Below are 23,333 nucleotides of genomic sequence, written 5' to 3'. Positions count from 1 at the left end.
ATCTTTTGGATAGGTTGGTCATGAAAGATATTGACTTTGGTGGTGCCATTTATGCATATTTGTTTAGAGGCATGGATGAGGCTGTGCGTACTAAATCTAGCAAGGGGCAAAAAATGCCTCAATTTCTTTGTAAGCATTTATTGTTTAGAGGCATGGATGAGGTTATATGTTGAATTTCCTAGTTATTTTATTGTAAGCATTTATTGTCATCTTGTCTTTGTAAAAACAAAACAAGAGCAAAAAATGCCTTCTCGAGCAAATTTGTTTGATCTAAATGTACGTACCAGAGAAAAGTATTACATGAATCCATGGAATTTACTTTCCAAAGTTCTCAACCTTCTCCAAATCCAACCTTCTATTATCAAATCCTAGAAAAGGTAATTTAGTTAAACCTCAATTACTTCTTGTTCTCAATTCCAAATTCATTTACTGATAAGACTTTGCATTATCTTCTTGAACCTTTATAGGTGTAGCCTCTGATAACACTTTGAAATAATGAGTGAAAAGGAATGCAGTTTGCCCCACTAGTTATACTTGTGATTTAAATTAAGGTTGTATCATGTTTAGTAAATGAAGATACACTTTAGGACTACTAGCTTACTTTGCATGTAAGTGGCGAATGCCTCATACCTGAATCTATAGTGTTCACTCCGAGGCAAATGAATCACCGAAAAGCTTTGAAGTGTGATAAGGAACCATCGGTCTCACTAAATGCATGTTTTTTTACTTGGGAATTGAAAATGAATGGTTCACTCATTTGGGGCCTAGTTTATGAGTATTAGTCTGTTTTGGAGAATTTGGATGTAGACCATGTTAAGTGACATTTACACGAGGTCGGTGGAAGTACTTATGATATCTCGGATGGAGGGGTAAACTTTGGGATTATTCCCAAGATGAAATATAATGCACTCTTTGTAATTTGTGTCTTTGTGCTTATTTTTTTTCATTTTTGGGTTCACTCCCTATTTCCATTAAAATGCTTACAAGACAGTAAAGGTTGAAAGAAAAGAGTAGTCTAATGTAGCTTTTCGCCGGGCTTCTCAAAAGCGACGAAACGATAAACAAAATATCGCTTTTAGGGTGGTGGGCATAACTTTTGTAGTGCGCTTCACTATCGAGTTTTTTCTCCATCCTCATCTCAAACTCTTGTTATCATCCTCAATACAACATGCTTAATGGGAAAATATTTATGAAGTAACACTTCACAATATCGATATTGTTTCTATAGACAATAGGGCATTAGGCTGCAGTTATGAATGCTTTTCTGTTTACTCTGGTTTTCTACAATTCCATGTATGATGCTAACTAAAACTTATGTGTATTTCTCTGCAAGAAGTTTGAAGCCTGCTGGAAATGTTGGAAATGTTGGAAATGCTAATAGAATGAAAACAAGAAATAAAGAAATAGAAAATTTTCATTAGTTTGTTCTGTCTAATTACAAGTATTTATAGGATACCTTCTTACATTGACACCTGTTCTTACAACCTTGACTTACAATGACTGAGTCAATATTTAAATTAAGGCATTAAGCATTACAGAGTTAATACTCTATTACACCCCCCTCAAGCTTTTGGTTGAGCAAAGAATGTAAAGCTTGGACTTCGTGAAATTAAACCTTGTACTTTGGAAAGACCTTTGGTGAAGACATCCGCCACTTGGTCTTGAGTGCATATGTACTTGAGTTGAAGAGTGCCGCTAATTACCAATTCCTTGTGTAATGGTAGTCAACTTCAATGTGTTTTGTCTTGCGCATGGAAGACAGGATTGGAAGCCAAAGCAAGTGCCCCAATATTATCACACCATAGAATAGGTGCGATATGTAATGGAATACCAAGATCTTGCAAGATTTTACTGAGCCAATACAATTCAAGCAAGAAGTGAGCTAAGGCTCTCTCACTCGATTCGAAGAAGACCGTGAGACAAGATTTTGCTTTTTGCACTCCAACTAATAGGATTTGTACCGAGAAGATGATAAAGCCATTAGTAGACCTTCATCAATTAGACTGACTGCCCGATCTGCATCCGCGAATCGCAAGATAGCGAGGAGATCCTTTTGTAAATTTGAGACCATGATCAATAGTCCCTTTCAAATATCTTATGATTCTCTTCACTGCAGCAAGATGAATAGTTCTTGGACTGTGAAGAAATTGACAAACTTGATTTACAGAAAAAGTGATGTCAGGTCTTGTCCAACAGAGATACTGAAGAGCACCAACCAATGACCTATATTCAGTTACATTTTGTAATGGATCACCATCAGAATTATTGAGCTTTTGGCCTGTAGAGACTGGTGTAGAGCATGGTTTAGCTCCCTCCATGTTTGCTTTCTTCAACAGGTCAAGAATGTACTTTGACTGAGTAAGAAACATTGCTTGAGAGGTTCTCTTTACTTCCAAGCCTAAGAAGTAATGTAGCTGTCTTAGATCTTTCATTGGGAATTTCAAACTTAACTGTTGAATTATTTCAGAGATTACTGAAGAAGAACTGCCAGTTATTAAAATGTCATCTAAATAGATGAGGACATAAGTAGTACACTTGGAATCCCTCCTTGTGAACAATGAGGTGTCAGCTTGAGAAGCAATGAATCCAAGTTCCAGTAATGCAGAGAAAAGTTCTTGGTACCAGGCTCGAGGAGCTTGTTTTAAGCCATACAAGGATTTTTGTAGTTTACAGACATAGGAAGGTTTTTGAGGATCAACAAAACCTGGGGGTTGAATCATATAAACTTGCTCTTTTAAAGAGCCATGAAGAAAAGCATTACTTACATCCAATTGTTTGATTGACCAATCATTATTTAGGGCAATTGAGAGAATGAGTCTGATTGTGGCAGGCTTGGCTACTGGGCTGAAAGTGTCAAGATAATCAAAGCCATACTGCTGGTGATAACCTTTTGCCACTAGCCTAGCTTTAAATTTATCAATAGCACCAGTTGGCTTGTATTTGACTCTAAAAACCCATTTTGCTCCAACAGGATTCATGGAAGGATCATATGGTACAAGAATCCAAGTGTTGTTATTTTGTAAAGCACTAAACTCCTCGGCCATAGCATTTCTCCAGTTTGGGTCTTTGATGGCTTGTGTATAACAAGTTGGAGTTGAGATAGTAGTGAGAGTGGTGTTCATCACATAATGACTGAGAGGGTATTTTGTAGTTGGTTTGGTAATATTATTTTTAGCTCGTGTTTGCATGGTGTGAGCAACAGATTGAACTAAATTGTTGTTTGAATGACTTGAGTTGGAGTTTGAAGTTAATGCATTTGATGCGGAGGAGGAGGGGTTTAATGAAGATTGGGGACTGTTATTAAGAATAGGTTGGTCTGAAATTTGAGGAATAATAGGTTGTAATACTTCAACGGGAATAGAATGTGTAGTAGGAACCATGGGTGCAGGAGGAGTGGTGACGTGTTGAAAAATAGGAACAGCAACAGGGACTGAAGTAGAAGAATTTGGAACTGTAGAAGGACTTGAAGAAGTGTGACAGGGAAAATTATTTTCATGAAAGACTACATGTCTTGATATGTAGACTTTGCCAGTTTTAAGGTCAAGACACCTATATCCCTTATGGTTCTGGCTATATCCAATGAAAATACAATGCAGACTTCTGTTTTGGAGTTTATTTGAAATGTATGGTTTAATCCATGGATAACAAGAGCAGCCAAAAGATTTGAGAAAACTCATGTCGTGTTTTTGGTTAAAGAGTTTTTCAAAAGGAGAAGAATTTGAAAGAACTTTAGAGGGAAGTCTGTTAATGAGAAAGACCGAAGTGTAAAGACTTCAACCCAGTACACAAAAGGGACATTGCTTTGTGCAAAAAGTGTTCTGCTTAGATCAAGGATGTGTCTATGTTTTCTTTCAACAATGGAGTTTTGCTCTGGAGTATGAGGGCAGGAAAACTGGTGAAAAATGCCTTTAGATTTCAAGAAATTTCTAAAGACATGACTAATGAATTCACCCCCATCGATCGGCTTCACTGTTTTGATGGTGGTGCTTAACATGTTTTCAACCAAAGAAGTAAAAACCAGAAAAGCATTATAAAATTGAGATTTAGCTGTAAGAGGGTAAATCCAAGTATACTTGGTATAGTCATCAACAAGACTGACATAGTATCTATATCCGAAATGGAATAGCAAGGTCACGGGACCCCATAAATCAATGTGTATAAGTTGAAGAGGAGCAAGTAGAATGACATGTATTAAATTTAAAAGGAAGTTTTGCACTTTTACCAAGTTTACATGATTGATGAAAGAAATGAGATACATCAGTCTTACATGAAACAGTAAATTGCATTTATTCAAAACAAAAGACAAAGTTGAAAGAGAGGGATGTCCCAATCTTTGATGCCGAGAGTCGGGTTGTTCTCTCTCCAATGAATGCAGAGAATATAAAGTGGAGGCTTGAACGAAGGTGAGAGACCATGAGGATGTTGAGATGAATGATGTGATGAAGATGCTTTAGGATGAAAAGGGTACAAACCATTCTCAGGATGTCCTTGCAAAAGAATCCTCCCTGAGAAGTTGTCCTTTACAAAAAAGGAATTTGATGTAAAAGTTAATGAGCAATTATTATCTCATTTAATTTTATGTACAGAAAGCAAATTATGGGATATATGAGGAACATGTAAGATATTTTTCAACTGGAAAATAGTAGATGGAGTTAAGAGGGTAGAGTTACCAGTGTGAGCTATATTGAGACCTTGGCCATTGCCAACAGAAATCTTCTCATTGCCATCATAGTCAGAATAAGTGTTGAGATTCGAAACATGAGGAGTTACATGATTTGTAGCCCCTGTATCAGCAATCCAAGGTGAAGATGAGGTGTGATAAGAAGTAGAGCCAGCATCATAATGATTAGAGCCATTGTAATCAGTAAAGCCATGATAACCATTGTAATCAGCATCAGCATCATAATGATTATAACCAGTGTGACCAAGTGATGAAGTGTTGGTGTAGCCATCTGAGAAAGAGGATTTATTTGCAACCATTGCTTGTAGTTTGGCTGGAGGATGCCTTCCAATGTATGCATGATTCATTCTTTGAAAGCAATCAATAGCCAGATGTCCAGGCTTATTACATATCTGACAGATAGGTCTTGAAGAACTTGCAGAATATTGAGTTGAACTTTGACCATTTGAACTTGCAGAACCATTTGTATGAAAACCATTAGAACCTCTGTAGAATGATCTACCACGACCTCTTCCACGAAATGGAGCTCTTCCTCCTCTGTTAGAATTAGAATATAATTGATTTGAGGTAGCAGCAAAGGCTTGAGCTGGACTAGATGAATCAGCTTGAAACATACTTGAAACTTCTTCATTTGTAGTAAGTTCTTCACTCATGAGTAGACTATAAAGCTCATCAGGTACAATAGGTGGCTCTCTAATACGAATTGATGTTGCAAAAGGTTTGTACTCATTTGGTAATCCTTTTAAAGTATAGTAGATGATATCACTATCAGAAACTATTTCTCCAGAAGCAGCAAGTAAATCACAGGTCTCTTTAATAGTTTGAAGATACTTTGCCATAGTAGAAGAACCCTTTTTGATGTTGTGAAGTGTGTTTTTAAGCTGCAACACATGAGTTCTAGTGACTGTGGCAGAGAAACGCCTTTCCAAAACACTCCATAGTTCAAAAGATGATCTTATACCCACAACATAAGGTAAAAGAGACTCTGAAATGGTAACATTCAACCAAATTAACACTTGTTGATCCTTCTTCTTCCAATCGAGATACTTATCATTAACAACTCGAGTTGTATTGTTTTCAGTGGTTGTCTCAATATACTGAGCAGGACAAACATTAGATCCATCGATAAAACCGAGCATATCAAAGCTAGAAAGGATAGGAATGAATAATGACTTCCATACAATGTAATTGTCTTTGGTTAATTTGATAGAGATGAAGTTATTGATGTTGTGGAAAGTGATGTTTTGAGCCATGATAATAAAAAAAATTGATGATGATGAAAAATTAGGGTTTCTGAATCAAGAAATTGAAAAGAAATCTATAATCGATCAAATTTATCAACAACAACATATGAACAACAATCAAGTGGAACAAATTAATCAAGTAATTGAAGAAAAGAGAATGGATCTAAAAAAAAATCTTATCTCTGATGATGAAGGATCGCTTTCGTCGTGAGACTAAAAAGACTCCGATACCATAATAGAATGAAAACAAGAAATGAAGAAATAGAAAATTTTCATTAGTTTGTTCTGTCTAATTACAAGTATTTATAGGATACCTTCTTACATTGACACCTGTTCTTACAACCTTGACTTACAATGACTGAGTCAATATTTAAATTAAGGCATTAAGCATTACAGAGTTAATACTCTATTAAATGCTTGGTAGCAGCCACCAAGAAGTTTGAAGCCTGCTGGAAATGCTTCGTAGCAGAAGTTTGAAGGTTGGAATCCATGGTAGCAGAAGTTTGAAGCCTGCTGGAAATACACTAATAGTTTGAAGGCTTTTGTTTAGTGTTGTGCAGCAGAGAGTTATGAAATTTGTTTGGTTGTAAGAGTTTTTATGAACTTCAAATTGATGTCAGTGTGAACTTTTGGTTGTAATAGTACAGGTGCTTATATGATATGTTGAATATTCAAATGATACTCTGCCGATTTTTTTTTAAGGTGCTTATATGATATGTTGAATATTCAAATGATGCTCTGCCGATTTTTGTTTAGTTGCTTATATGATATGTTTAAATATTCAAAGGAAACTCTGCTGATTTTTTTTAAGATGTTCAATTGACATAAAACAATAAAAGTAAGATTAGATAGATAAATCATAAGCTAAAATTCATCATGATTAAAGTACGTAAACCATAGTCCAACACTCCAACATATTAAACATAACACAATTAAACAAGATTTAATCCAATTATTGTTCTCCAGCGAAATCCCATAGATGCTCCATTAAGTCTCGAGTTAATTGAATGTTGGTTGCACGATTTTGAATGATATTTAATCGATTAACCAAATTAAGAACATGTTGATATCAGATACTCATTTTTTGGTTGCTCCAAAGCAAATCTTCTATCCCCTTCTGGAGGTTCCCAAGTGGCAACTCCAATTTCACGCTCGTCCTCAACAATTAAGTTGTGGATGATTACACAAGTCTTCATTATGCGTCCAAGATCTTCCTGCTTCCAAAAGCGTGCCGAACCGCACACATTAGCAAATCGTGATTGGAGAGCACCAAAAGCACGTTCCATGTCCTTTTGACATGACTCTTGAAATATGGCAAAGTTCTTTTCTTTTGCATTCATTGGTCGTTTGATCGTTCGAATTAGAGTAGCTCACTGCGGATAAATACCATCTGCAAGATAATATCCCATACCATACGGATTTCCATTTACAATGAAATTACAAGTAGGAGATTCACCTGAACAAGAAATGCAATTTTTAAAATATAAGATGTGGTGATAAATTTATGGAGCGCAAATTTTTTTAATATTCTTATTACCTGAAATAAGAGGTTGGAACACATTAGACCTATGGAGCACATTGATATCATTGTTGGAACCTGGCACACCAAAAATATGCATGCCATATCCATAAATCTTGATCGGCTACGGCTTCTAAAATAATGGTTGCCTCTTTCTTATGTCCCCTATGTGAACCTTGCCACTCGACCGGACAAATTTTCCATGTCCAATGCATGCAATCAATGCTCCTTAGCATGCCTGGAAAGCCACGTGGCTCATTCACTTCTAGTAAACGTTTACATCCTCTTGTGTAGGTGTTCTAAGGTAATGTTCCTCAAACACACCATTCACAACATCACAAAAGTGCATCAAACTTTCTATAGCTGTACTTTCCCCAAGCATAAAGGTCTCATCTGTAGAATCTGCTGCACAACCTTGTGCGAGCCTACGAACTGCACACAACACCTTTTGTAAGCCAGACACTCTCCATTTTCCTATCCCATCTTTCTTGTCTACGAAGTAATTGTCATATTCTTGGACACTAGCTAAAATTCGCCAAAAAAGATGGCGATGCATGCGATACCTTTGTTAAAAAAAAATAATAAAATTATTAAAATAGAAACTATGCACACTTAAAATAACTAAGAAAATTTACAAAGAATGTAGCAATAATATAAAATAAAAAACTACATCAAAATGATAAATAATTTAAACAAAAAAATAAACTCACTGCGCTAAAATGATATACATACAAAATTAGTAAAAATAGAACTATACATACCTTTGTCGAAAATAGCCATCATAAAAAATAGGCTTATCAACAAAATACAATCTCCTTAGATGGTTCTTACAATATAATCGATCGCGGTGAACATAGTTTCTCCCCATTACACTACCACCATGCTTTGAAGTCTCTTCTCCCTCCTCAACAATTTCTTGAATTAGTGGTATTATAGGACCAACTATATTTTCCACTTTTGGACGAAACATATCATTAACCAAATTTTCCATTTCTTTATCTTTAGAAGAACTACTAGATGAAGAAGATAAATTGTTCCAAAAAGAGATTGGTTGAAAGCAATTTTATCTTCTCTTGACATTGTTGAAATGCTAAAATTGTTGATCTATGAAGAGAATGAAGTCTAACTTATATAATTTGGAAGGTGGAGACAATGAATTAATTAATTTTTTTGGGAGAATGATAGTTGGGTGGGGCTCATTAATTTGCATTCTTCTCCATGAGAGTAAAGGAGAATGTGTGGTTAAAGTAATCAATGTTTTATTTTTTTCAATGAGATTCAAATAGAGTGATTTGTAATTAATTGCCAAACAACTTGCATGTCTTATTAATTTTTTTTTTAAGTAAATTCTCATTTGTTGATTTTAGGCCATAGTCTCAACAATAGTCTAAGAAAAATACATCTAAACTTATCAACTCTATATGTTTGATTTTACGAAATATATATATAAGAAATGATTGATAAAAGAACATCTCCAATTGAAAATTACTACTAGATTCAAATTTTAAGGAATGTAAATAAACATCAAGAACAAATACTAGAACAAGTATAAATATTACATCTCAAATAAACTCCCCCAACCCTCCACACCACCACTTGTTCAATTGTCTCCTTTCCACTTTTTGTAAATCTCGGCTTGTTTTGCTTTGAAGTATTCACGTCGAAAATCCGGAAGAACCGAAAGATCCATTGCCATAATTTTAGCTTCTTCTCTTCTTTCCATAGCTTCAATTTTTTTGTTCTTCAACTCTTTGTCACGATCCTTAGATTGAAGTTGTGTTTCCAAGAGTTTGTTTTGCTTTTCCATTCTCAACTCAACAAGGCTAACAAACCCCTCAACCACTTTTGCCGCTTCACTAGCTCTCCTTTTTCTCTCTTTTTGCTTCTTCACGCCATCCGGTCGTATAAGATCACTAGTCGTCATAGTAGGCGCATTAACATCTTCATCTAAACAAATTGGAGTTTGTGAATCATTAATTAACATTCGACCCCTCACCTTGAATTTTCTTTGATATCTTTGGTTTTGTTTTTGTTTCCATTGACCTATGCCACTTGGGGGTATCTTTAAGCATAAGATATTAAGATAGCAATGGTCAAAAGGAAAAGGGCTACCTTCTTGATCTTGATAAGCTACTCTTGCTCTAACCATCTAAAAAAAAAGTTAGAAAAGTAAAAAGAAAAAAAAATAATTAAAAACAAATAGAATTAATCGATCATTAGCCAACAAAATAGAGTTACCATATTTTGTATACTAGTCCCACTAGGACGATTGTTCTCCAATTGTGCCATATAGCCAACAAATTTGCTCACACCTTTGTTAATCATTTGTCAACGCGCTTTGATTGATTCTAAGGTACGTGGAGTGCCGGGATTGCGCAATTTAAACTCATTTGTTATTCGTTGCCAATAATTACCCAAAGTTTGACCCACACCTACAATCCCATCTTCTCCAATTGTTAGCCAACTTTCACATCTTCACTAATGGTGAAATTCGATAGGCGGTTTCTTTTTTTTTTCCCATTGGCGGGTGTTTGAGAAATTTCATCTTGAGGTAGAGAATCTATTGACTAGAAACAAAAAAGCTTGGGAGAGAATTATAATGGAAAATAATAGAAACAAAAGTGACCAGTGTTTATGCACTTGAAATTCAAAAAAATTCGTTTTTTTCCCGTTATAGCAGGAACGTCACTTGGAGTGACGTTTGAGTTCAAATTTGAATGGGACGTCACTTGAAGTAACGTTTGAGTTGCAACGGTTAAAACGTCACTCTAAGTGATGTCCGATAATTATTTCACTTAGACGTCAGTTTGAGTGTCGCCCGTGTTTTTTATTAACTAATAGCGCGAGGGGAAATTCCCCACCCTCTCTATCAGTTAATACACTATTACTTACGGTTTACACCTCCCATTGGAAAGAGTTTTTTGATATTTGGAGTGTAAAATTTCCACTCTATACGGTTTACACCCCATTGGAGATGACATTATGGCATTACTCCTATGAAAAATAAGTTACTCCAGTCCCCACTTCAAGGCTATCATGGGGACACAGATTTTGCTGCTCCAATTTTGATTTGATATCCAGCTGTTGATATTAACATTTAACATCAATAGCAACAGTTTTGGACATTGAAAATGAAAATGCCTAAAATCAAAAAATACGAATATAGCCAATCAAAGCATGCATGCATTAGCTGGACAAATTAATCTCAGACCTCACAGTTTACAACACAAACAGAAATCCATTCCCCAACATCATGTCTTTTCCCAAAACTCACAACCATCACATATTTCTCACTAACACATTTACACATGTCCTTCCTTTTGCAACTCATACAGTCGTACTTCTTTAAGTCCATAAGGCTAATTGATCAAGACTGGATGTAGGACTCCAATAGTATTCCCGGTAGCACAAGATCAAATCTCGAAGGGGATTGATGTCATTAGGCAAGAGTAGTAACGGCATTGTGTACTTCCAAGCATGTGAAGACTTCATCTTGTCGTCACAAATTGATGATTCCAAAGTTGTTGGTGGTTGTGGCTGACATGACCGTGGTGGTGATGGTTTTTCAGCTCGTTACAGCGTGCAGACAAACTTTGGCCACCGGTTGCTAGTGGAACCTTCCATTGACCACCTTTTTCTTGTGCTTCATCAGATTCTTTTTTCAGTTCTCGTATAACTCTCTCTCCTTTTGACTCTGATTCTGATTCTTGGTTGATTAGTTGTAACCTTAACCTTCCATTGCCACGCGAGGCGTTAAATATCTCGGGGCGTTTAATGGTAACTTGAGTAAGAACTAATCTACCGTGTTCTCTAACTGGCTTAAGAAATGAAGTTGAGTAGTGTCCATTATTTACTCTCATAGAAGACAAAGGAGGTGGAAACTTTGATACTAAATCTCTACATCTAACTCTATCCTCGACCGGTTTTACTAAAGTTTTCGACCTTGTACTAGTTTCAAGGATTGAATCTTCCATCTGTTCAGAACTCTCAAATCCTAAACTCTCAGTGCATGAGCTCAATCCATCAACTAGACCAGTAGCGCTGCTTATCTCATCCAACATGCTAGAATCTTTTTTTGCGGTAGGGCTAGTTGTGTTAGTAGGAGGTTTTATGGATGCAGCTTCTAATATATTGGTTGGTTTTTGATGGTCAGTGGTTATGGAAATCAAGCCAGCACTAGTAGCAGACGATGGAAGTTTAGTATCGCGCTGTGGAGGAGGTTGTGGCATGCCTAAGAGAGTGTTGAGAGTGTTCTTGTAGAAACTCATCATGTATATGTTGTAATTTGAAGAGAGATATGGACATGAAGGGATGTTATTTATAGAGAAAGTGAGATTTGAGGGGAGTGAAAATGACTAATAAATCTTTATAAAAAAAAAAGACTAATAAATGAGTGATTAATAATGTCCTCTCGACGAAGATAGGACTTTGGCAATGGCATGGAAAGTGCCAACATGATACTTGAATTCTAAGTTAGTCCACCATACATACGTGAGCTGGATCAGTTGAATTGAAGTAATTTAATCAAAAATTTCTCCCCCCGTAGTTTACCAAAATTAAAAGAGGTACAGTACGTGCTAAGGGATCCCCTCTTTAAGCCTTAAGTGCAATAATTTGAACTTTGAAGTACTTTGAAAGTTCTGATTTCTTTGAAAGTACAGATATGCTTCACAGTTTTGAAATCCTTGAAATTTAGGAAAGACAAAAAGAAAAGGTTCCTTTGAAATTTATCAAATGTTGATAAACCAAAGGTTCGTGCGTATTTGCAAGCAATATGAAAATTTATGTAATTGGGAAAATGTTGGTCTGTGTTTGGACTTTGGAGGGGTATGCAGACCGCATCCACCGACCACAGGCAATGGAGACTCACTCACTCACCAGTACGTGTCATCATGGTGGATGCGGGTATAGTATGTAATTAATGTAGTATGTACTATGTAACTTCAAAGTGTTCATAAGTACGTAGTCCTGTCTTAGTATCACAATACCTTTTGCGAGAGATACTGGGGACATGGAAAATTGATACAATTTAAACTTGAGATCTTACCAATTTTTACAGATACAATCTCCTCACTATACGTCTGTACAGACGTCTAATATCCACAATAATTCTAATTATTTCAAATTCCGAATGTAGACGCAGGCACACAGCACATTGGACTAAAGATATGAATACTATGGTTGGTTTCTGGCCGGAGTTAGGATTTTGGAAGAATGTGATTTAGGAATTTAGCACGAGGTACTACTAATGCACTTATTAGCACTCTTGCAAAAGCTAAGACAAGGGTCGCAAGAAAATAGTTCGGATCACTTTTTGGGCCAAAATGACTCTCTAGGACAGTTTTTTTTAAAAAAAATCACTCGCAAGGACAATTTTCGAATGAAAATAATGTGTGGATTTGAAATAAATATTTTCTGATTTTACCTTTTATGTCGTTTTGTTGTTCATACCTTAGTTTGATATATGAATAATGATTGTTCCTACCAAAATAGTTGAACATGTACCTCATACACTATATTAATATATGAACAATGAACAATGATTGTTCATATTTTAATAAGTGTTTTTACCGATTATACATTGTGTTGAGGTATGAACAGTGATTGTTCATACTCTAAATAGGTATGAACAGTGATTGTTCATACCCCAAATAGATATGAACATGTATATATTGAACAATAATTAAGAATTTTGTTATTACTCCTGCATTTTTGTTTTGTTTTTGTAGGTTGGTCCGATCTATTGCTCTTTCCTTGTGCCTATTTTGCTTTAGGGAGTAAAGCGGACTTTCTTTGGGGATAGAGGGACTTGAACCCTCACTATTTAAAAAGTCCTTTTTTGGAATCAAATAAAGATATTAAAAAATAGGCGGCTCTTTGTGACTGATTTTTTTGTCACATTGTTATATTTCAAAGCGTTGAATGGACCTATTCGAAAACAATTAGATGATGACAAAGCACCTATACCTAACAAGATTAAGTGAATACCCAAAATTGTGGTCATTTTATTTCTTGTTTTCCATCATTTCAGCATGTATAAAAAAAATACGAACGAGATGGATGTTTGTTGTCCCAACCATTCTTGGTAATCCCAATCCCGATAAGGGCTATTCATCTATTGAATTTTCATTCCACCTGGGCACTGGGTCCAATGTGAGTAGGATCACTTAGCCATGACCATAAATCTCATTATAGGTACCAAAAGATTGGGCTACTGGGTTTATGTTCTTAATTTCCTGGTCAAATTGAGTATGATTGTATGTGTGATTTGGATTGGCTCTGGTTCGTTTAGAAAATGCAGTTCAAAAGGATTTCTAACCATCTCGGTATTTTATAACAAAAAAATCTTTTGTTTATTTTGTCAAGAAGTCGTCTTTTCTACGGATAGTGATGGTATCAACTCATATGGCCATGTTATATTCTGGAGAATACAAATAAAATAAATTTGTTCATAACTCATGTTGAGGTACGAATAATGTTGACACATACCACAAATAGATATGAATAATAATTGTATGAATAATGATTGTTTATACTCTAATATGTATTCTTACTAATTATACATTGTGTTGAGGTATAAACAGTGATTGTTCATACCGCAAATAGGTATAAACAATAATTGTATATTGTTCATATTCCAACAGGTATTCTTACTGATACATTATGTTAAGGTATGAACAATGATTGTTTATAGCTCATATTTAGGTATGAATAATGATTATTGTTCATATCATGCCATAAACACAGGGTCATTTCAGTTGGGCCAGGCCGGGTCGTTTATTATTTCGCGTTACAGGTATACTCTTTCATCTATCCAATCCAAGCCGTTTTTTATTTCTCGACAAAAGTATACTTGACATTTCATTTCATACTGCAAAAGTATACCGCATTTCATACCGTTTTTTATTTCTCGACAAAAGTATACCACAAAAGTATACTTTACATTTCATTTAGTCAGTCTTGCGAGTAATTTAAAAACAAAAGGTTGTTTTGAGAGTGATTTTTTCGTCATTTTTGTCGTGTGCTGTGCTCTATGTTATTTTTTATTCTCATTTTCTTTTGTTTTCTAGTCAAATAAGGAGAGAGTGAGAGACACAGTCTGTATCTTGGACTCGCTCATCCTGATTCCTATTGACCTACTAAGGATATTCTTGCATAATTCTCATAGTTATCAGACCCAGCCCGAACACTGACCCAACAAAAGAACTAGGTCACTGGGTTACCGGTTCGACCAATGGGTCAATACTTAAGTTGAAAATATTATATAATTCACTTAGTACATACATTTTCACAACTTCATTAGTGGCCCAGGTGATCTTAGAGCCATTTCATTTTCCAATAAACTAAGGTTCGAGTCTATACCAATTAGATGTTATTTATATTTCTTATATAGTTAATAACTAACAATAAAAGTTGCTATAGTGTAAGGGTAGAGATCCTAGCTTGTTTAATAGTCACCCAAAGTTCGAGTATTGGACGAGTTAACCGGATTTGGCTTGGGTCAATTGCTTAAACGATCTACTATATAACCCATTCCGGTTTAATGATTGGGTAGCCGGTTTACTGGGTCAAACCACTGAGCCGGGCCAGGTCTGATAACACTGATAATTCTAGTGTCCACAATTTTATTTTATTATTATTATTTTTTTGCTTCCTTTTTCCTTACCACGTTTTTTCGGGTGGTTTATGTGATTTGCAGTGTTGTTATCAAAATACCAAAATCGTGTAATCTGCATAATGTGAGATCAACGCACCATATGTTTGGGTGATGGGGCTCACGAGTCACGGCCTTATTATGATCTTTATTACGTCACATTGTCACATCCAAATGACCAAATGTATAAAGTGTGATCAATAACCCCGTGGCAGGAATTTTTTTGCAAAACTAAATCCATAAAAACTTGCATACACACTAAAAAATGGAGAGCGGGAAGAACATGTTAGATTTTGACTTGTCTCGTGGTAATTTGGCTTGAGGGTCGAGAACATGGTTGGGGATTCTCTTACCGTAGTAAATGGATAAAAAAGTTGGATATTTTATCCAAAAAATTTAGTTTACAACCTTCTGAATGAGCTTACGAGTGAACTCAAAATCGCCAGGCCCTGGGATTGCTCCAAAATGTTACAATCAAACTAGATTGTAAATGAAACTACAATTAAAATGGTAGAAGGTGATGAAGTAAGGCTAATGGAGGAGCCTTTGACCTTTACAACACAAGTCTGTTTTCAAATAATCAATTCTCCTCTTGTTTATTCATGTGATCCTTTAAATATGAAGAGTTATAACTGACTATCTCCAAGAAATAAGAGATGACTCTCAACAGAAATATATACCAGACTCCACTAACATGACTTCTCTAAACTACTATAGACTTATCCACTACATGACCCCTATAAAACTTATTCAACTACCAACTCATTAACCAACTATTACTCATAACATGGACACGTACTAGACACATGTAACAATTCCCTTCCCCTAAGAAAAACCCTTGTCCTCAAGGGCAACTAAAGATCAACAGCCAAGAACTCAAGTACGGCCTTCGTCCTCACACATATCAATGTCGCCGTCATCCTCATTGTTGCAAACTTCAAGCAAGAACAACTTTTTACAACGATGCCCCCGATGGTATTTTTCATTACAATTGTAGCATAGGCCCTTAGTACGCCGCTCCTGTAGTTCGGTTGGAGACAGCTTCTTGATTATTAGACTTGAAGATTGGCTAGGTTCCTTGGTATTAGGGAGAACAGATACTGCCGCGTTTGTGTTGTTCTTTTGAGATACATCCCTTGATTCATATAAGCGAGCCAACCCAATAGCCGCCGATAAAGTCGAGGGTTTTTCCGCTTGCACATCAGTACAAATTGTGTCGCACAACCCACTGACGAAACAACCAACCTGTTGTGCCTGTGGAAGACACCCAACTTTGGCTAGTAGCTTCTCAAAGCTTGCTTGGTATTCTTTCACTGTCCCCATCTGTTGCAACTTGGTAAGCTCTCCAAAAAAGTTGAGAAACGGATTAGGACCGTATCGACTTTGAAGCCCTTCCTTGAAGTCATCCCAAGAGACAAACACCATCTCTTGTTTCAGCAATTGATACCACAATTGTGCGTCTCCTTCAAGATGGAAAGAGGCTAGTGAAACATGATCATTCATTGGTATGTCATGGAGATCGAAAACTGTTCCGCCCTGCATATAAAACTTGTGGGATCTTCTTCACCACCAAAATGTGGAAAATTTATTTTCAAGGTTTTCGGCACCATTGAGCAAGTAGAATTATGAGCACCGCTACCACCATTACGTCTTCCATTGGTACGCCTAGTGTTTTCCAAGTTTTCAGCAACTTCATGAACAGGATGACTAGCCAACAGATCCACACGTGCATTAAATTGATTAGACATCTCGGTAAGCTGGTTCAAGATCTCCTTTTGCCCAGAAGCAAGTGTCTCCATGGTTTTTTCCAGATTTTCAACCCTTTGTTCCATGCCTGGCTCTGATACCACTTGTTACAATCAAACTAGATTGTAAATGAAACTACAATTAAAATAGAAGAAGGTGATGAAGTAAGGCTAATGGAGGAGCCTTTGACCTCTACAATACAAGTCTGTTTTCAAATAATCAAATTTCCTCTTGTTTATTCACATGATCATTTAAATAGGAAGAGTTATAACTGACTATCCCCAAGAAATAGGAGATGACTCTCAACAGAAATATATACCAGACTCCACTAACATGACTTCTCTAAACTAGTATAGACTTATCCACTACATGACCCCTATAAGACTTATTCAACTACCAACTCATTAACCAACTATTACTCATAACATGGACACGTACTAGACACATGTAACACAAGATAAGTGAGAAATGTGGACGAATTGCAGAATCAGTTTACATACAAGTAGATAACAAGTAACAAGGCGTCCCTAAAAATAGGTTTAGACGTGGTAGAAACATCGACAGAATACAAGAAAAATGTGCTTGACAAAACTTTTTTTCTTTTAGTGCGCACAATTTTCAGCCTCCTCTTTGACAAGTATTGACAGGCTGATCGATCTTTGCATGTAGAAGTACAAAAAGAACTTTTCTTTGATGCACTAAGAGTCTAAACCATAATCATTGATAAATGAGTTTTAATTTTCTTTAATCGTGCTATGTTGGCAGGTACTCGCCTGCCCGGCGTGTTCCTAGTTGATGGGATACTTGGCTTTAATTTTCTTTAATCAATTACCCAAAAAAAAAACATAATCTCGAATCCTTAATAATTTTTATTGAACGAGAAATTCAAAGAAAAGTAACATCATATTATGGATAAGAGCAAGTCTAATGTGGAGATATATGGGCTGCTAAAGGCAAATATAGCACCCCAACCACAAAAATGTCATTCTAATGGGGCTGCTAAAAGGGTCTTAAATTTGGAAGGAGTCAAAAACCTAACCAAAGTTAAGACCTTCGCTAGCAGCTGCCATAATAAGTTCCGGGAGATAGAAGACATAGTTTCTGCCGTCTGTTGGTTATTTATATACATACGGCAGAAACTATGCCGTCTGTTTCCCATTTTAATTAAATGGACGCACGACAGACACTGTGCCGTCTGTACCTTCCAGACACTTAACCCTATTTAGACTTAGCCAAATTTAACCAATTTTTCACTCACATGCATTTACTTGTCATCAAAGCCTCAACCCTCAACTCCTCAACCATCAACTCTTTAACCACTAACCTCATTTCTTGTGTCAACTTTATAGACCACAAATTTCTCAATTTTGCCTTCACTCACATTTTTTGTATTACTATTCTCAACTTTGCAACATTTCTTCTCACATTCATTCTCAACTTTGCAACTTTTCTTCTCATATTCAAAATGACTTCTTCTTCTCGCTATGTTGAATTAAGCTCCTCATCCGAAGATGAGAACATGATGAATGACGATGAGAACATGTTCGTACCTATTTTCTCGTTGTTGTAAGACATGCACAAAGCTACTCGTGATCATCGAGGCTCGGTCCCCGGTAGAAAGTACATTTATCGTGATTGAATTGACGCTCACAATAGAATTATGGGAGATTATTTCGTGCAATACCCAAAGTATCCCCTTGATATCTTCCGTAAGAGGTTTAGGATGCACCGCCATCTCTTCCTCCTGAATCTTGAAAGCTGTCTCCGACCATGACAAGTACTTCACATACAAGGTTGATGGCATTGGAAAGTCATGTTTGACGGGTATGCAAAAGGTGGTTTCTTGCATTCGTTTGCTTGCATATGGTTGTGGTGCAGATGCGTGGGATGAATACATTCAAAGAGCACCATTTTCAAAAGCTTGAGGCATTTTTGTGATGCCATGTTGGCGGTCTTCGAGGAAGAATATTTGAGGGCTCTAAACGAAGAAGACATTTAACATCTACTTGCACAAGGTGAAAATCATGACTTTCCAGGTATGCTTGGAAGTTTAGATTGTTTGTATTGGAAATGGGAAATGTGTCCTACGGCATGGCAAGATACACATGTAGGACATAAGAAGAAACCTACAATCATTTTGGAAGCCGTTGTCGATCAAGACTTGTAGATTTGGCACGCTTTTTTTGGTATAGCGAGTTCAAACAATGACGTCAACGTGCTTCAACATTCTCACCTCTTTGACAATCTTATGCGTGGTGATACTCCTCGTTGCAATTACACCGTGAATGGTCGCCAATACAAAATGGGTTACTATCTAACCGATAGAATTTATCCTAAATGGGCTACACTTGTACAAACAATCCCTCACCCAACAACTCAAATAGAGAGATTCTTTACTAAGATGCAAGAAGCGTGTCGTAAAGATGTGAAGCATGCATTTGGTGTCTTACAAGCTAGATGGGGGATAATCAAGAGGCTGGCGTGAATGTGGAGTAGGGATGACATTAATCGGATAGTAAAAACGTATATAATTTTACATAATATGATTGTCGATGATGAATGAGAGATTGATATCGAAGATAGGCAAATTGACATGGGTTGGGAGCCACTAGTCGCATTGCATGTTGTTGGGAATTGAAATGAGAAAATTGCAAGAAGACTCAACACACTTCATCACATTCAGAGTAGATAAACTAATGTTCAACTAAGAGTTGACCTCATCAATCACCTTTGACAATTTTGTGCGGATCAAGGAATGTAGTATGAGTATTTCTATGTTTGTAGTTTGAGTATTATCTATGTTTGACTTTATGTTGTTTCAGGACAATTCAAATTGAAATTGAAATTACAATATTGGAAATGAACTAACAACAACAATGGAAATGAAATAACTAAAACAATATTGAAATTAATCTAAGTAGTAGAAGCACCACCTCCACTAGAAGCACCACTTGGAGTTCCAAATGTTCCACTATCTCTCCTTTGGCGAATTATCTCTATTTTCATCGTCTTGAAGTATTCGGCAACTTCCGACTCAAGAGTAGAAGTATCTTGTGCTAATATTTTGCTGTCTTCTTTCCACTTCTTGAGCTCCATCATTTTCACCCTATCGGCGGCAGCATTCGTCATTTGTGCCAAATACTTTTCCATCATCTTGTAATTCTCTCATCCTTTCTTCATCCTTTCTTTCTCACCCCTTGTTCTTGGTGGTCGTTTTTTCGTGGTTCCACTTCCACTTGCATTTTCACTTCCACTTCCGCCTCCACCTCCACTTCCATCCCAAACTTGTGTAGGAAATAAATCAATTGGAACGCCACCAAGAGTTGCCGATGGCGTTGTGGGTGTTGAAGGCACGACTTTGTTATCTACATTAGAATGATGTTGGTTTGTCTCCTCGATGTAGTTGTGGACCGGCTCTCCAATTTTTCATTCCATTTTGGGCTATCTTTGAGGAGGACCTAACAATGCTTAAATTGAAAGTGTGTGTTATGAGCCAACATATATGTTGTTTTTGTCTCGGCCAACCGATCTTGGATCGTTGTGCCACTTCTTGCGGTTCTCTCTGAAGAGACGATAATTCCCGCCCACCGGTTGTAAGCTTTTTGGATGTGTCCAAATCGAGTGGATACCAAATCCTTGCTTCTCTTGTTGTTTTCGCCAACTCTCTCTCTCTAATTTCTCTAATATTATCTCCCAATAGTGTGTGAATCGTTGCCCTGCACCAACAATTGGATCTTCATTAACATATATCCACGCTTTGCAAAGAGCCTCGTCTTCTTGAATTGAAAAATTGGCAGACCTTATAGATTTCTTTCCTTTTGATGTGGTTGCATGTTCATTTGGATCCATTGTTGTACTTGGAGTAGTGATTGTCGTAGTTGGAGTAGATAGAAATTGTATGAGAATTGGGAGCAAATGGTGAGAGAGTTATGTGAAGTAGTTGTATAAATTTGCAATTTCAAAAAAAACTAGCCATTTCTAGCCGTTGGGACACTACTACAAAAATGCACATTAGCCACGGTTGGTCATTTGGTATATACCACTGTTTCCCTAATAACAATGGTTTATACTCATTTACCACGGTACAAAATAGTTTCCTAGTTTTGGAACAAGCAAATACGACTGATGTTGTAAAACAATGGGATATAATACACCATATACCACGGTGGTATCAAATATAACTTAATAGTGTTTTTGTATTCGTATACTCCACTGTTTCCTTGAAAACAATGGTTTATATTTTGGGCAAAATTAAACCAACCGTGGATAAAGCAGATTTAGAGAAAAAAATTCAGAAGAAGCAAAAAAAAAACCCCCACTTCTCCCACTCGCACTAGAACTCTCTGTTCCACTTCTTTCTCTCCTTAATTTATGTCCTCAGGGTTCACGAGTTTCTTATAAAAAAAAAAAAAGGGTTCACGAGTTGAGAGAAATCAATCGTCCAACTGCAAGGTTTCTGCCTTTTCGTGTAAGTAGGTTCTTCTCAAACTGTGTTGACTAATCACTCTTCGTGTAAGTAGGTTTTGTAATTATTGAATTCGCTTTCTAGGGTTTATAAATTTCTTGTTGATTGAGTTTTAAATTTTATTGTTTTTACCAGCTATATCAGCCGTCATGGGGACTAAGAGATTACCGTATCCTGGCAGGGTCTTTGATCTTGTCCAAAATGCGTGTTAATAGAATACCGTGGCACATTGAAGGTATTTCTATCTTGCAATGGCTTTCTGGTGATGTTATTTAGTATAACTGCTCTTCTGTTCTGGAACTAATTGGGGTTTGAGTATGCAAGTGGCAAACTTCTTTTAGAATTGAACCGGGTTTTGCGACCTGGTGGTTACTTCGTGTGGTCTGCTACTCCAATATACTAGAAGCTGGTAGAAGATGTTGAAATTTGGACAGGTATATTACGTTACTAGTTGTCTGTTTTGAATAGGGAATTGATAGATCGCTAACTCTGTTATGCAAAATTGATGCAGCCATGTCTGCACTAATGAAGAAGATGTGCTGGGAACTAGTAGTGATTAAAAATGATACAGTAAACCAAGTAGGTGCTGCTATATTCAGGAAACCCACTCAAATGAATGCTACGAGCAAAGAGCAGAAAATGAACCTCCATTGTGCAAAGACTCTACTGATGCAAATGCAGCCTAGTATGTGTTTTTTATTTATTTTTTTATGTGCAGTTTTAAATGTTTGACCTGGTGAGCTATACGCATGTTAAAAATAAAGGCGATTCAGTGCCCTCATTTGATAGGTTTCTAGCCAAGTTAGAACTCATTGAGCTAAGCTTCCTGACACGTGATTATTTATCGTCGTAGGAATGTGGCACTGGAGGCATGTATGCACAAGATCCCAGTTGATGCATCCGGCGAAAGATCTCGGGGCGAAACAATGGTTTGCAAGGGCGAAAAAGGTGCCTTATTGGCTAAAGAGTTCCCAGGTTGGTGTTTACGGCAAAGCAGCCCCAAAAGATTTCGCGGCAAATTACGAGCATTGGAAACATGTTGTGAGCAAGTCATATCTGAATAGGATGGGAATTAGCTGGTCTAAAGTGAGGAATGTCATGGACATGAGATTTGTTTATGGAGGGTAAGCAAACGGATTTATAGTGACAATATCTTGTTATGCATTGGATGGTTAAGCAATTGCTTTACTGTCGTATCTTTGTTTCACTGTGTTTTGCGTCAAAATTGAAACACTTGTAGTTTTCTTTTTGGTAATCAACATGTGTATAATTTACTAATAAGATAAAACAAGTGAAATGTATGTATAATCACTCTTCTAATTTTCACTAGTCTTTCATGTTCATTTTGAAATATTTTTTTGCAGTTTTGCTGACTCTGAAAGACTTAAATGTGTGGGTCATGAATGTAGTGCCAATTGATTCTCCAGATATATTGCCCAGTTGTATCAAAAGAAAAACAAGTTCCAATTTGTTTTCAATTCATTAGCATTTGTTAGTTCTCCATAAGAAAGAGAAGCGAGCGAGCGAGACCAAGGAGCAGCAATGGTTACCACTCTCTCAATCTATCATCAGGTAAGAATTAAACCCGTGTGTTTTTATATCAATTAGCAGCTTTGATTTCTTAAAGGCTTTTTTGAAAGTGAATACTGGCTGTTTGATTAAATTTTTGAAAGAAATTGATTTTTCAAAGGCTTGGTCTTGTATGTGCTTGTTCTTTGGCTTATCGTCGGTGCACCTCTGTTGGTTTCGAGAGTCTAGCTAGGGTTGGATATGCACAAGATACATACTAAACATAAATGAACATAAATGCTAAGTTATATTGACGTGGATCCACATGTCTGTATCCAACATGGCAAAATATAAAAAATTGAGGTATAACGCATACAACATGTGTCTAACACGGATATGTGGATCGATAAACAAGGATTATTCTTATAAATATGGCATGTCCACGTAACATATCATAAAGTTGTGAATTTCCTGGTCAAAAGTGTAGAAGTACTTATTCTTTTTACTTAATTATC

At 36.5% G+C, this 23,333-nt stretch overlaps 1 protein-coding gene and 1 pseudogene across 1 annotated transcript; both read right to left on the bottom strand.

Annotated features, from left to right (window-relative positions):
• Window positions 1-7,295: 7,295 nt before the first annotated feature.
• On the bottom strand, window positions 7,296-8,435 carry LOC147499285 (uncharacterized; annotated as a pseudogene).
• A 2,172-nt stretch (window positions 8,436-10,607) lies between these two features.
• Window positions 10,608-11,740, bottom strand: LOC147499284 (uncharacterized). Its single transcript, XM_086559114.1, has one exon. It carries the CDS (start codon window positions 11,713-11,715, stop codon window positions 10,933-10,935), a length of 783 nt encoding a protein of 260 aa, XP_086415240.1. The 5' UTR covers window positions 11,716-11,740; the 3' UTR covers window positions 10,608-10,932.
• Between the last annotated feature and the right edge of the window lie 11,593 nt (window positions 11,741-23,333).

Source organism: Coptis chinensis, chromosome 5 (assembly GCF_015680905.1).
Source record: "Coptis chinensis isolate HL-2020 chromosome 5, ASM1568090v1, whole genome shotgun sequence".
In the NCBI taxonomy this organism is placed as follows: Eukaryota; Viridiplantae; Streptophyta; class Magnoliopsida; order Ranunculales; family Ranunculaceae; genus Coptis; species Coptis chinensis.
The sequence above is the reverse complement of the archived record's forward strand: the minus strand, read 5'-3'. Positions and strand labels throughout refer to the sequence as shown.